We start from the raw sequence: 15,813 nt of genomic DNA on the forward strand, positions 1-15,813 counted from the left end.
ACGCAAGACTAGGAACAGGACTCCAGCATGATACATGATTCCCTATGGATCTCTGCAAGGGACAGATCCCTCTGCAAAGGATAGTAAGAGGAAGGCTTTGGTGTTGCCTAGTAGGCAGCAACTTTGAGGAGAGTGATGAGGCAAGAAGGGCCTGCAAAAGCCCCTGCTTAACCTGAAATACAAGTTCAAAGCAAAGTTGAAGGCAAAATGAGAAACATGAGTGTATATACAAATGTGGGTGGTAACCAGTCCTATGGGTACAGAAAACAAAAGAGAGTTGACTGAAGAAATTTGAGATCACGTGGTAAAGACAAGAGCAAAACTACTTTTCCAACACAAAACAGTTGCACTACCCTTGGAGAGCAATGCTTTATGAAACTGCAAACGCGACTATCTAATTCCATTCTCTTTATTTTGTCTTGGCACTATCTACATGAATGAAAAACAATTGCAAAAATAGATACATGCACTTTGGTTTTACTGGCTTCCAGAACACGATTGGATTGGAAGTAATGGTTCTAATGTGTTCATATTCTTTCAAACTGTGGTTTCACTGAAAGGTGGTTGTTTTTTGAGCTTTTACTTAGCAGATCATTTTTATGTCAACAGAATTCCCAAAGGCTTTTTCCCATGCTGCTCCTGTCAGTCTTTTTTTTTTTTTAGAAGACTGCCCAACTGAAGGCTACTTCCAAAATGTATTTGTAAAACTTGCATTTGAATGCTCTTCATTCATAGAACAGATAGAAAAGTGAAGAGTAAGGAGGAGAAAAACATACAGAAGGAAAGCAGACCTGTACAAAAAGCATCACAATGGAAAACAGAGGTAATTTGACTCTCCATTTCACCATAATAGAATTATTAAAAGTAATGTTCTTCGGACTGTGTGTCACATTCAATTCCTAGAACAGAATATCAGCTACTGTGTTTCTGTGCTGAAAGTCACTTTCCCACTGCTTTTTGTAGACTATTTGCATTAGTTAACCTTAAAGAGTCCAAGAGGCTTCTGATTGTTTCACTTCCTAGTCCTTTCATCCTATTCTTCATCTTGCTGGGATTACCTTTTCCAAATGGTACCAGTAAGGCTGCCAATCCCCAAGGCTCTTTATTGGTCATTTGCTGAGTTTTATCTTCCTTCTGTAAAATCCAGGCACTTTCTCTGGCCATAGCTACAAATTTCTCCAGCTGTGGCTGATTAACATTCTTGCTGATATTAAGGTCTTGTTCAAAGGGATTCCAGATATAAAGAGGAGTAGACTCAGGTTTATTTACTTCCTTTCCCTGCAGACAGCGTAAAGAAAAAAGCCAAAGTTGCATATGTGCATTACAGGCTGAGCAAATAACAATCACTTGAGTTGTTACATTAGCATTAAAAGTATTTTGATCTAGTAGAGAACTTTTGGGGAAAAAAAAAAATCATTATTAATCAAGTTAATTTTCCTGTCAACCTGACTGTAAGACTCCTGTTCTCTGAATCCTCTTAGTGGTGCTTTTCCTTGCCACATTCAGCTTAGATTTCCTTCAAGGCAAAGAACACACAACTACAGCTTAGCCTGTCCGTTTGGCCGTTCTGCCATTTACTTTTCCACAAATCTCAGACCTCATTCATTGCAACCTCCTACTCCTATCTCCATTCATGTATGGGCAGCATGAGTGTGTCATATTAACCTGCATAGCCCAGTTTGATAAACTACTACAAGCACTTAAACTGTTCAAACCATTCCTCTCACAGTGCTCATTAAGAGCTACGTTATAATAAACCAAGATTACTGCCTTGGCTTAAATTCCTCCCAGTTCAGTCTGTCTTTTAAGTACAGAGCTATTCAGGTCATGGTCCACTTCTGGGCACTTGGTGTAGTACAAGACAAGTTGTTGACAACTATGTAGTTTGCTATTTAAATGCACTTCCATCTCAGTGCATATCAGTGCTACTTAGCTGACTTGCTCTGTATTATAGAACCTCAGCAAGCTTAGCATCAGAGTTTGTGCCTTCCACATATCCAAGTAATGACACTGTAAATTTTTTTAATGGTGCTGTGATTAGGCTCCGAGAGGAAAACTCTCTTCCTTCACAGAAAGGACTCAATTTCTGGATACAACCAATTTAAATGTATTTTCTGTATACAATACGATAGAAATTGTTGCTTAGCATATGTAGTTTGTCAAATGGCAGACTGAGAAATTCAATTGATAACGATGAGAGATTAAAATTAATATACCTTTCGGAGATTTATGGAATTCCTTCTGAAATCAAAATTTCCAAAGTATTCAAAAAAGTCACCCAACAATACATCTAAAAGAAAGAAAACAATAGCCATCAGTAACATTAAGCAAAAGTTTACTTTCGATATGCTCATAACAATTAAAAAAAAAGTTAATGAAGATATACCTACCAAGTGTTTCTGTATTTTTTGTAGGTTTAATCTTGCTTAAATCGCTAACAAATGAGCAATCATATCCTCCAATTATATGCTTGTCTTTTTCATCTGAAACAAGAATCACAGGCATATTTTGAAGTGATAAACAAGAAAATACCATTGTATTTAATAAAATTCAGATGACTGAATTCAATGAATGCTACCATATTAAGTAAATCAAATTAGGAGTTCACAAGTGAACTTTCAGGTTAACATTCAACTTAAGTGGTTAAAGATTTACAAGAAAATCTTTATGGAAAGATTGGACACGCAACGGAAAAGAAACATGACTAAATGGCATATTTTCAAAAGCCTACAAGAATAAAGTATACGACATCTTTGTATCTCTGAAGTTACTTCTTTTATGTAACAAACCTGATATCCCTGCATACAGAGCTTTATCATACACTGAACAGCACAAACCTCTAAGATTAATACCTGTATGAGGGTTTCAAAAAAATCAGACCCAAAGTGTCCACCATCTTTTTCTGAAAAACTTAAGAGAATTAGGAACATTCCTGTAAAATTTCAGGACAGGTGTTTTATGTATAAAAAGCCTATAGAATTCTGATGGAAAAGTTTAAACTGATTTAAAAGCAACTAACCACAGACCTTTTTCTCCAGTCAAAGCACTAAAGCTTCCAAGGAAACATGTCAATAAGCAGAAGGCACAAGTGAGGAATCAAGAACTTAGGGTGTCATTCTCTACGCTTTCATAAGATTTACTGAAGATAATACAGCCTGAAAGCTATGTACGAAACCGCCAGAATAGCTTGTTTGCGGAGATATAAGAATTATTTGCAGATGGCCCGAACAGTCTCAAGGATATTACAAATTGTGAAGAAAAAATATAGCCTTTCTTTTAAACATTTGGTATCTATAAAACAATATACATCATACCAATCTGCACAAAATCCTTAACAACTGCAGAAACATCTGAGACCCTACAAGTCTTCTAAAAAACAAAATACAAAATAAACAAAAAACAGCCAGCATGAGAGAACTGAGCAAATAAATGACTTTTAATTATGTGAGGCATAGAACAAGACTAACCCCTCTAAATAGAATTTAGAATTGTATTGAAAATGGATTTAGTTTGCCTTTAAAAATGCATTATTTTCATCAAAAAGATACAAGTAAAACTTGTAAGTTCCCTCAAACTTAAGGCACACTTGATATGCATTAGTATTTGAGAACATAAAGAAATTGCTTGGGTTTATTCATCACTTCAGAGAAAACAAATGTGAAAGTCACCTCAATAAACACAAAACCAGCTGTCCTTACCTGCCAGTTCTTTAAGTTGGTCTAGTGTTGGAATTATAGGTGGTGATCTCTTTTGCAGAAAAAACATGACCATCATGGTCAGAGAGAAGTTTGTAATCCATGTACCAGGAACACTATTTGTAAGTCCATGAACACGGGCCCAACATCGTACACTGAACACTAGCGCTCTTACACGGGAATCAAGACAGCCATAGATATATAAGAGTTCTGAACTTCTTATAGCAATACTGAAGAAGAAATTAAAAGTAAAAGACATGTACATAATGAGAGAATTGTGAAGTACCAGATGCAGTGTTCGTTGTTCATCCCTAGAACATCAGTTATAAGGGAAGAGGGTATCCATTAAAAAAAAAAAAAAAAAAAATTAACTTTCATGCATTTAAAAAAAATAGAAGAGAATGCCTGAAATTGTCCAGGATGAAATACCTTGTAGTTTTCCATAGTAAGAAGGATATAGTTATGAGTAAATAATAATACTGCATTTGCACTGGTTCCTGTTTCCTTGTTCCACATCACAGTGGGGGAAAAAAACAAAAAACAAAACCACCATCAAGTACTCAAGAGTGAAACTATGCAAAATCAAGGTGGAAAAACCTACACAGTTATCCACAGTTGCCTTTGAGGTACATCAGACAATATCTCTATCCTAATATATAATAAAATACAACTAGAACTTCTTTTACAATTTTTAATCTGAAAAGTAATAGAATAATGCACTGAAAAATACATGAAGTGCAGAGACAGAATGAAATCTGCAAAACAAGTCAATTTGGTAATTTTCAAATGACTAATGTTTGGTTCTGGTGAAAAAACAACTATTCTGGAAGGATAAAAGTTTTCAGCTGGATCAGTTTTTGATATGCTTCATCATACGGTCATACAAACATTCATGTAGTGTACAAATGGGAAGGGAAGAAAAAACAGAAAAAAAAATGGAAGCAAGGTGTGAGAGCAAAACTTACCTTGGGGTCAGTTTTAGTTTAAAGTGCTTGTTGAACTACAGCTGCAGGAGTTTTTACTCCCAATCTTGCACTGAATTCTTCTAAAAATCCACCATGGCATTTGGGGGAATCTACTATGTCTAGGTTTTGTAACACCTGGGCTTCTAAAATTTCAACTGTGAAGTGCTTCCTTCTGTCCACAGAGGTCTGTTATTACTCCAAATGATAACAAGACACATACATAGTCCCAACCAGCCAAACTGTCAGCAGAGAATTACAAGGAAGTTTGCACAGAACTGCATGCTGACTTTCACTGTGGCTGCATATACGAAAGTAATTTTAATGTAAGACATTTGTTCAGTACTGCCTTAACAACTCCTGCGTATTCTGAAATAGAACTTTGGGTAATTCAGAAAATTCAGTCTAGGATCTGACTGTATCCGTTGTAGACAAATCACAAAATCTGCACTAAAAGTCACACCAAAAGTATTCTGAAAGATAATCACTCATATTCTACTATTCTCTAACAACAATGAAAAGGGTTAGTAACTCCTTTTTAATTATGTACCCTTATGCCAGGGCTACTGATGTATACTGGACTGAGGTGGGTATTTCTTAATAAAATAAGTGACAGCAAAACAAATTATATGCTTTACTATCAACGAAATGAGAGCAAGCCGGAAGAGGAAAAATAGATGCAGAGAGGTATTTCTAAGAAGCCTGCTCCCTCTATTGGGCACTGCTGTGAAAGGTCCTAAATGACAGTAACACTTTAGACTCCCGTTTTCTGATGCAGTGAGTTAATTTAGCATTCAAGATACCTTGCCAGCAAACAGGTGTATGCAGGCCCTTAAAGAAGAAAAAAAGGACACCAAAATAACTAGAAGCCCAACCACTAAAAATTAACACAATGGAGCTCCTTAATCTGAAAAGCAATCAAAAAAAGGCTGTGCATATACCCATATACATGAAGGGAAGTAATGACCATTGAATGCTGCCTTCTTTCAATTCCTTGTAAGCCAACCTTATTGTATAAAGTGGTTTTCAAGTCTTCAGTTTCAGCTAGCAAGTATTTCCTATGCTGGAGAAAGATATCTTAAGCACATTAAAACCAAAGCTCCAGAAGTCAAAAATATCCTTTTTACTTTCAGAGCCTACACTCACATTTGTCAAGAACACAGCAACAGTTTTCATTACAGGTTTTCAAGAACGTAAGCACATTAGTATGCTTCCTAAACTTTTTAAAACCAGGTCTCACCTGTTGCTCACTGACAGATCACACTGGAATCCTGTCGGTTGATGGGAAAATTTCACCAGCGGGCAGCGAGCATTGAGTATCTTCTGTACGCTCACACATCCAGGACCAAAATTGTCAAGGCAATCACCAATCACAGAAAGAATTTTCTGAGTTGCTAATCTTTCAGATGGTAATCTTTTCATCTGATACTCCATTTCGAAGGGACCTTTTTTCTAACACAAAATTTTAAAAATAAACTGTTAGGTCTGGAACCAAAGATACATTTAAGAATACTTCTGAAAGACCAATTTGCAAAGGAGTCTGTACAATGAGAGACTGAAAGACAAGAATTATTCAAAGCAGCCCACAGAACTTAAAAAGGTAAAAACATATTGCTTTCTCTTTTATATTCTTTTCTAGTGATTCAATTTTTCCAGGTTAATAGTGATAAACTTACTGTAAAGTTACTTGTTCAGATGAGCGTATAATAATACTACATCTCACTATTGCCTACAACAAGTAATTCTGGAATTCCCGAGAGAGGATATATGCTCTGACTGAAAAGAGGAGCATACAATTAAATTAAAAAGGGGGGCAAAACACAACCAGACCACCATTAATTTCAAACCACCAGTAATTCCATTTCAAATCCTCAAAGAACAATGCGTTATTAGTGAATCAAGTAGCAGTGTAAAGGAAAATGTCTTTTTCATTTAAAAAAACTTAAAAATTTTAGCATGCAAATTACTTAATCCTTCAAAATGAAGGTAAGTTTCCGTAAGACTTAAAATAATCAATTCACATCAGACATGGTTTTTCTGACAAATAAAAAAAAATGTGGAGATGTATTTTGACAACATCAGACATGCGTTTTCCTGTAGGCCTATCGTATTTTAAATTGTCGTATTTGTAGTTTATACCTCAATAAAATAACTTTACACCTATGAAATCTCTGTTCTTTTTTATAGTCTCTCTATATTTTTAAGCCTCAGCTAATTTTGCTTGTTAATGCAATACCTGACGCTGACTTACCCTCCCCCTTGGAACATATCATAGGTGAATGCCGTCGTGGTTTAACCCCAGCCAGCAACTAAGCACCACACAGCCACTCGCTTGTGGGTCAAGATAAGAACAGGGAGAGATCACTCAACCAATTAATGTCACGGGCAAAACAGTCCCGACTTGGGGAAAATTAACTTAATTTATTGTCAATCAAATCAGAGTAGGGTAATGAAAAATAAAACCAAATCTTAAAACACCTTCCCCCCACCTCTCCCTTGTTCCCAGGTATAGCTTCACTCCTGAATTCTCTACCTATGCCCTCCCAGCGGTGCAGGGGGATAGGGAATGGGGGTTACAGTCAGTTCATCACACATTGTCTCTGCCGCTTCATCGTCCTCAGGGACAGGACTCCTCACACTCTTCCCCTGCTCCAATGTGGGGTCCCTTGCACAGGAGACAGTCCTCCATGAATTTCTCCAACGTCGGTCCTTCCCACAGGCTGCAGTTCTTCATGAACTGCTCCAGCGTGGGTCCCTTCCACGGTGTGCAGTCCTTCAGGAGCACACTGCTCCAGCGTGGGTCCCCCGTGGGGTCACAAGTCCTGCCAGGAAACCTGCTCCAGCGTGGGCTTCTCTCTCCACAGGGCCACAGGTCATGCCGGGAGCCTGCTCCAGTGTGGGCTTCCCACGGGGTCTCAGCCTCCTTTGGGTGTCCACCTGCTCTGGCGTGGGGTCCCACCCAGGCTGCAGGTGGAGATCTGCTCCACCTTGGACCTCCACGGGCTGCAGGGGGACAGCCTGCCTCACCATGGTCTTCTAGGGAATCTCTGCCCCAGTGCTTGGAGCACCTCCTCCCCCTCCTTCTTCACTGACCTTGGGGTCTGCAGGGCTGTTTCTCTAACATGTTCTCACTCCTCTCTCTGGCTGCAGTTACTGTGCCCCAGCAACTTTTTCTCCCTTCTTAAATATGTTATCACAGAGATGCTACCACTGTCGCTGATGGGCTCGGCCTTGGCCAGAGGTGGGTCTGTCTTGGAGCCCGCTGGCATTGGCTCTATCAGACATAGGGGAAGCTTCCAGCAGCTTCTCACAGAAGCCACCCCTGTACCTTGCCACGCAAACCCAATACAATGCATACTATACAAACAGCATTATGAAGTGACCTAACCAGTCCTCTGAGACACAGAGCAAGTTACTTTTGTCATCACCAGGTTAGTGCAAAGAAAATTTGCACTCACAGACAGGTGAAACAATCCAGAACTTATGGACCTTGCGACCTTTCCCACAAACTCACTTTAGGTGCTGAAATTCTGAGTCGCTCTGGCAATCACTGAGGTGACTGTTCCTGCTCTCCTCTTGCCAACAGTTCTCCAGGCAGTATGTGTGCTTGAACATACCAGAATAGAGGTCCCTAATCCCATTTGGCTGTGTAGCTGCATGCTACAGCAGGGCTGGCTCAAGGTGAAAGAAGCCTATAACTATCAACATTGAGGTAGGTAACAGGAAAGAAAAAGACAGGGACTCGGCCAACATGTATGTGTGCTAGTGTTTGGACCTTTATGTTTGCGACAAAAATCACAATGTGCCTTACCAGACAGCAGGTCAAGATCTCTCAAAAGCTGGATGAAGACTTTTTTGTAATGATAAACCAGACATTCTTAATAGTTGATAGGACCTTCAGATGAATTCTGCAAGAAGACACCAGGAGGTCTCCTCATGTTGGACAGAGACAGTTCCAGCCAGCTCCAAGACGGACCAGCCACTGGCCAAAGCTGAGCCCATCAGCGACGCTGGTAGCACCTCTGTGATAACATATTTAAGAAAGGGTAAAAAATGCTGTGCGGCATCTGGGAGAGTGAGAAAAATGTGAGAAACAACCCTGCAGACACCAAGGTCAGTGAAGAAGGAAGAGGAGGAGGTGCTCCAGGCACCAGAGCAGAGATTCCCTAGAAGACCATGGTGTTGCATGTTGTCCTCCTGCAGCCCATGGAGGACCACAGTGGAGCAGATACCCACCCTGCAGCCCATGGAGGACTCCATGCCAGAGCAGGTGGATATACCCTGAAGAAAGCTGCAGACTGTGGAGGGCTCACACAGGAGCAGGCTCCTGGCAGGAGCTGCAGGCCATGGAGAGGAGCAGCTTTTCTGGCAGGATCTGTGATCCTGTGGGGAACCCACACTGGAGCAGTCCATTCCTGAAGGACTGTACCCCGTGGGAAGGACCCATGCTGGAGCAGTTCTTGAAGAGCTGCAGCCTGTGGCAGAGACCCTATGCTGGAGCAGTGAAACAGCATGAGGAGGAAGGAACAGCAGAGATGAAGCGTTATGAACTGACCACAAACCCCATTCCCCATCCCCCTCTGCTGCTTGGGGGAAGGAGGTGGAAGCATTGGGAGTGAAGTTAAGCCTGGGAAGAAGCGGGCATGATGGGGAGGTGGTTTTAATTATTTTTTTATTATTATTTATTTCTCACTATCCTAATCTGGCAATAAATTAAAATAATCTTCTCCAAGTTGAGTCTGTTTTGCCTGTGATGGTAATCTGTAAGTGATCTCCCTGTCTTTATCTCGACCCATGAGCTTTTTCATCTTATTTTCTCCTCTCTCCTGCTGAGGAGGGGGGAGTGAGAGAGCAACTGGGAGGGCAGCTGGAGGCCAGCCAAGGTTAACCCACCACACCTACAAAGCACAAAGCTCTCTACGTGGTGGCACCTTAGTCTCCCATTTTGACTATACGTTAATCAAGACACAAGAGTTGCAATAATTTTTACATTTCTTTACAGGACAATGCTCTAAGGTACCTTATTTTGATACACGCTTTCACATTGATGCAGCGGATGCACCCGTGTTTTAAAGCTCCAAAATTTCAACAAAACCAACAAGATCATCATCTTTAGTGTGTAAAGACTGTGCTTGCAAGCAAGACAAAAGACTCACGACACGACACAGAGTATTAAATGTGCCACGCAGCCTATTAACCTATCATGTAACCTGAAGACGCACATTCACCTAGTATCCCTCCTGGCTTTTGCTGCAGCATTCCCATAGTAGTAAGTCTGTCAACCATCCACAAGTAATTACAACTGCTAGTAAACCCATCACCAAATAACTCTAAAGTTTACAACAGAACTTCTATTTCTACAGAGAATGAATACTAAAGAAAACAGCAAGTTACAAAACATGCTTTGAAAATAGACATTTTATACTTGAAAGATTTTTCCCTCAAAATTTAAGAGGCAACTTTACTGTTAAAACATGAATGGTTCCTAGATTTTAACACTTCCCACACACGCACGATGATCCTACTCTTCAGCAGACACTTTTGCTTTCATTGTGTTTGATCACCGCAATAATACTAAAAACTATGTATATTTGCAGGGATATTTCTTTAAAAGTAACGTACATGGCAATATACAAATTGTACGGAAAAGCTGAGTGAATTTTCAACTCTTCAAAAGCTTAAGCCCGTGGCCTTTTTTTTTTTTTTTTTTCTTAAGGAAAACAAAATTATTTTTTCCCAAACTATCTGTCACCATACAAATAAAAAGAAAAGTTTTCAAAAAGCCAGAATCACTTACTTAATTACCCATTCAGAATCCATGAAGAATCCCAACTTCTCCACAGGGCGTTTCTGATCCAACTCTCCCTTCTTCCTATCCTGATTCTCATGTCTCTCTTTCATATTTTGTTCTCTAATCTGAAAGGATATTTACACTGCCCACAGCCAAAAAACAGCAGCAAGAGATAAGATCCTTCCAAAAAAGCCTTGTCTAGTCCTTTCCCATTCTTAATGCCTACACGCACAAGGACTGGGACACAACCTACTCTAAATAACAGCTAAAATTTGAAGCTGCCCAAATACCAACACTAAACATGTGAACTTGGTTATATAGTGTAGATTTCTGATTCCTAGTATGGGTAAAGACATGATTAAGATGGAATTTAATAAGTGCATTGAAAAAGGCAATACTGTTGAGCAAATACTGCTTACTGGCAGTCTTGTAACCCTCCAGCTTCTCGAGGTAGTGATGCAAATTCTGTACTTTGGTCAGCAAATTCAAGCGAGTGTATTTCAATTTCAAGCCTCTACACCTTAGTAACCACCACTTGTCTTGGTGCTTATTATTGTATTATCAATGAGGCATTCAAATAATTACGAAGTATCTTATGGAAAGTCTGACAACTGAAAGTATCTGCATTATTGATATGGCTCAGTTCCTGTTTTGCTCCTGCGTCCTGGTCCCCAAAACGTCTACAGGTTCCTTTCAGGAGTAAGTTAATTAATTCCCTTCAGCTCTTGAAACTAAGGAAAAGAACCTGACAACCCTCCCAAAATGCACATGCACACACACACACAAAATTACTATGCTTTAGAACATGGAAGACCCTAACACAGCCAAGCTCTAAAACAGCAGGGATGAAGCCCAGCAGCTCTAGAGAAGACAACACAACAGTAGGATGGGAAGGTCTGACATTGCTGAATCAATTTTGGAGGATGAAGGATTTTTTTCACAGTGAAATTCACCCTAACAGTATGAAGTCTATGTAAACACCAAATCATTTTCTTCCTATTGCAAGGAAGATCTCTTTCATGTCACATCAAGCTTTTAAAAGTCTTCAAATACAAATGTTCAAATAAACTCATTCACAGTCTAGTGTATGAACTCATGTAAAACCTCAGTATAAATAAACTGATTCCTGTGTGTGAAACAGCAAATGAACTGCCCTGTTGGAAGAAATCCAACAGACTGAAGATACACAGCAGTCTTACCATTTTTGTAGCATGCTTTTGTGTATCATGGAAGTCCAGAAACATGTCCACATCACATCCCAATTTGCCAAAGGTGTTGACTGAAGAGCCAAATGGCTTTACCGTGCTGTCTGGAAAATACGCACGTGTGAAATCCCGAACCAGCGAACAGGCCAGAAATCGGAGCTTGATATTTTCTTCTGTAAGCTGATACTCATTCAGTAGAATGTACATCTGACTGCTTATCTAGTTAAGAAAATAAACATTGTAAAAATACAATGACACACCTTCTATCTATTAACATGTATTTTCAACTACTAAATATCACCGCAATTAGAAGATTTTTTTTTAATCTCAAACAGGTTTATTTCACACAAAAAAAATTATTTTGACAACTAAAATTAGTAATTTCATCTATTTGTTTCAATGTAGGAGAACAATTCACACAAAAGTCTAACAGGGGTTACTTTTTTTTTTAATAGAAATAAATTGCTTTATATGTTGCACATGACCACTTGCAAATCTGAAACGGAAATTGTTCATTTTTAATTGAGAGAGATTTAGAAACCTCTACTTACACTGTCTGCTTGACAAAGCTTTTCAGTAAGCTCTTTCACTGGAATGTGAGACTGAGGAGAGAGGTGAACTGGTGCCTCTTCAGCAGCTTGACTCACTGGGTTTTTCAGCGTGAAAGTAAAAAGTCTAGATTTAAATGGGACAACATGATGCTGTGCAGCACTTGGGATTCCAATAGCGTCCTGCAATGAGGCTATACTGTTTTTTTCCGAAAATTCTATTAAAGCATGGATACCCTAAAACATTAAGAATGGAAATAGACAGGGTTAGATAAATGCATACAAGCCTTGAACTGATGGTACTGCTATTATTCAGATGTTCCTGAGAGTATTGAGACAGTTTAATATGACAGTCCTGAAGCTGAATGCTAGGTTCTGTACCTCAACACTCTTCAGACACTTTTTCACAAGAGGTCAAAAATATTTAAGATATGTTATTCTTGGCAGTAAGCACTCAACATAAAAGTTCTAAAAGCTATTTAACTTCACAACCGTAATGCTCAAGAAACACATAAAAAAGAGTTAGCTCTATTGTTAGAATAATAAACAGTGCTATGTAAAAGTTTCAAAGATTTAGTGCAAAACAGGTTGCTAACTATCCCTTAGAGGTGTTGCTTAGCTGACTTATGAATAAAAATCTGTTGCTCAGCAACTTATAAACATTAACAAAGATAAAAACTAATTTAATATACTAGTTATATATAACTTGCTTAACTTGCATGTATGAGGCCTTGACCAAATGCTGGTATTTCTTTTTGTCTAAGTCTAGATTTTAGTTTACATTGTTAATTACTTACACGGTTTTCAAAAAAGAAATGACTCTTAATATTTCCATGACTAGATAAATACTGCAATAACTTTTTTTCGTTAAGTTTTGGTGGGCACTTAATTAAAACAGTCCGTTCTGCTTGCTCTGATCGTTCTGTTTGGACCTCGGCAAATGTCTTCTTTCTGGTATTGACTTCAGCATCTGTGAGAAGAAATGAGCATCAAGGCTTTTCTATATAAACAGAAAGATTTAAAACTGATTTTAGTACACTTAATCTCTTCCTCTGAATTGAACAAAGGTTTGTCCTGGCTCTCTAAGAGGGTTACAGCAAAAGAGAAAACAATCAAGAATGAATGAAAGACACAAACATAAGTGTATTTCTCTCACAAATGCATGCATTTGTAAGAAATAGGAAATGCAGGAAGAAAACAACACTGACTCCCCTTGATGCCACAGGAAGCCTAATGATACAAGGAATCTTTGTTCTTCTTTGGTTTGCTGTTCACCATCAAAAAACTCAGCACACACAGTCAGACTCATACATACGAGTCTGGAAATACCAGTGAGGGTGTGAGGCAGAGCTAGCTGCGCTGAAAAGATAATCTCTCTCAGTTACCACAAAACCAGCACTTTCACCTTCGGAACAATTCAACACTTGCTTATTTTTACAACTCATCGCCTTCTTTTACAGTAAACTCCTACTCAAAGTTTTCATTTAATACTATACTTTCATCTACTCTACTAGAGTAAACCCACAGATCAGTCATATCTCACCATACTACTGGCAATCTATATTGTTGCTGACAGCCTACAGAATTAACATGGAAATGAGACATGCTGGAACATCCAGAAACACAGAAGCTTTTTTCTTGATTGCACACAGGCAAAGGGGCCATGTCCCAAATTTGAAATCATAATCACTTCCTTGCATAAGTCTCAAACTATTCCATTGACCACATCACATTACCAGAGCCTGTGAAGCTGCTACTTAATACTGCCATTCGTAATTCAGTTTGGGAAGCTGGAGAACATGCAGTTATTTCTCTGCAGCTACTATCTGCTACAGAAAGGTTCAAGGGAGCTCTTTATTGTATGTTTTTATTTTGAGGAACCCACAAGATATTACGGCCTCAAGAAAATCTTAACTATCATGTAATGACACTTGTTAGTATTTATTATTAAGCAATCTTTTGTTTTACAAAATTTACTGAGCTCTCACACAGGCTTGTAAATAATAACCAAAGTAGTTGTTTCAATAGCTTAGTTTTATATAGCATTTTTCATCAGGAGACCAAAGAAGCCCTTTATCAAGATGATAAATATCCTATTTTCCATAGGGGCAGAGAAGTGTGAAGTGACTGAGATGCAGAAAGGACAAGTCCCATGGACAAGTGACACAATCAGGAGATGAACCCAGATTTTCTCACTCCCACAGCTCTCTGCATTAAGCCAGGGTGGCTATGTAATTCTTGCCTGATTTCCTGCCCGTACATGCTTAGATACTATACCAAAAGATGTGCTCTAACATCTCTTCTCAGCTCTGCTGTCATTTGCACAGTCTGAGCATAGCACAGATGCAGATGACCGCATCCAAATGGTGGTTGTAAGCATTTTTAAACGCATGAGAGGCTGTACGCTTTGCTTTCTTCCCCTGTTCCATTCAACATTTCCAGTTAGTGACAGAGTTTCACAGTTATTTTAAACAGGTATACAGCAGCACTGCTGCTGGAAGAAACAGCCCCATCTTCCGCACAGTGCTCGTACATATTCTAACGCTGCCCTCTGCATGCTGATGCTAACGTGAGCATTCACATAGTCATGTAGCAAACCAGGTAAGACTAATGATCAAATTTATACACCAAAACAAGAATGATTAACTGAAATCTGGAATTGTTCCTTAATCGAATTTGCTGCATATTTGTTAGTACAAGGATGTGAACAGCAAAAGGTTTTGTGAAACTGATAATACAGCCTGATCTTCTCCTCTCTTTTAAAAAAGGTTGCTATCTAATGTTTTCCAAGCGCTGAAACATGAACGTAAGTAGAAGCACAGGCCTCATGCTCACAAACGCATGAACTGCAAGTTACACGCTACATCCAAGTTACAGCGCGTCAACAGCGGACAGTCCTCGCTAGTTCTTGGCTTCTACTAAAGACACGGCATCAAACGTTCCCTGTGCCTTTTCAAGGGCGTCTCTCGGGAATAACCACCGCCGCTTCATCTGCCTCCACCTGACACCGGCGTTTAATAAACCAAGTCCTAGACAACGACAGCGGATTCCGGCCTCCTGGACCGCTCCCCGGCGCTACGGCCGGGAGAGCACAGGCCGACCCCGCTGCCGCCGGGAGGACCCCGGCGGCGGCTCCCCGGGCTCTGAGCAGCTCCTGAGACACCGGTAATGCCCTGGCGCCGCTCCCGGAGCCGAACCGCCGGCCGCAAACACGGCAGGCGGCCGCTCCACAGCCCAGGCCCTCGCCTGACCTCGTCGCCTCCCCCCCCCCCGGGAGAAACAGCCGGGCCGCCCCGGCCCCACACGGCAGCCAGGCCCCGAGGGGAACGCGGCGCGGCCCAGCGACCCCTACCTTCGCCCGCCTCCTCGGCGCCGGCTGCCTGCGGCGCCCGCTGCACCGCGGCGCCGGAGGAGCCGAGGCGGGCCTGCCCGCGGGCCGCGCAGCCGCCGGCCGCCGCCGCCGGGCCGGGGAGGCGGAGGCGGCCCCGCAGCACGGACAGCGCCCGCCCGCCCGCGCGGTGCGCCATTACCGGGCAGCGCCGCGCCGGCAGCAGCCTCTGCGCAGGCGCCGGCCGCCGCGCTCGACGGCGGCCGGAGCGGCTCAGCATTCCT

At 40.7% G+C, this 15,813-nt stretch overlaps 1 protein-coding gene across 1 annotated transcript; it reads right to left on the minus strand.

Annotated features, from left to right (window-relative positions):
• Window positions 1-391: 391 nt before the first annotated feature.
• MTPAP (mitochondrial poly(A) polymerase) lies at window positions 392-15,744 on the minus strand. The gene is given in 10 exon segments (XM_075046800.1): window positions 392-963; window positions 966-1,278; window positions 2,217-2,290; window positions 2,391-2,483; window positions 3,699-3,925; window positions 5,898-6,109; window positions 11,648-11,872; window positions 12,205-12,438; window positions 12,999-13,171; window positions 15,554-15,744. Coding segments are annotated over 10 exon segments (1,773 nt in total). The 5' UTR covers window positions 15,729-15,744; the 3' UTR covers window positions 392-916.
• Window positions 15,745-15,813: the final 69 nt, after the last annotated feature.

Source organism: Buteo buteo, chromosome 2 (assembly GCF_964188355.1).
Source record: "Buteo buteo chromosome 2, bButBut1.hap1.1, whole genome shotgun sequence".
NCBI lineage: Eukaryota > Metazoa > Chordata > Aves > Accipitriformes > Accipitridae > Buteo > Buteo buteo.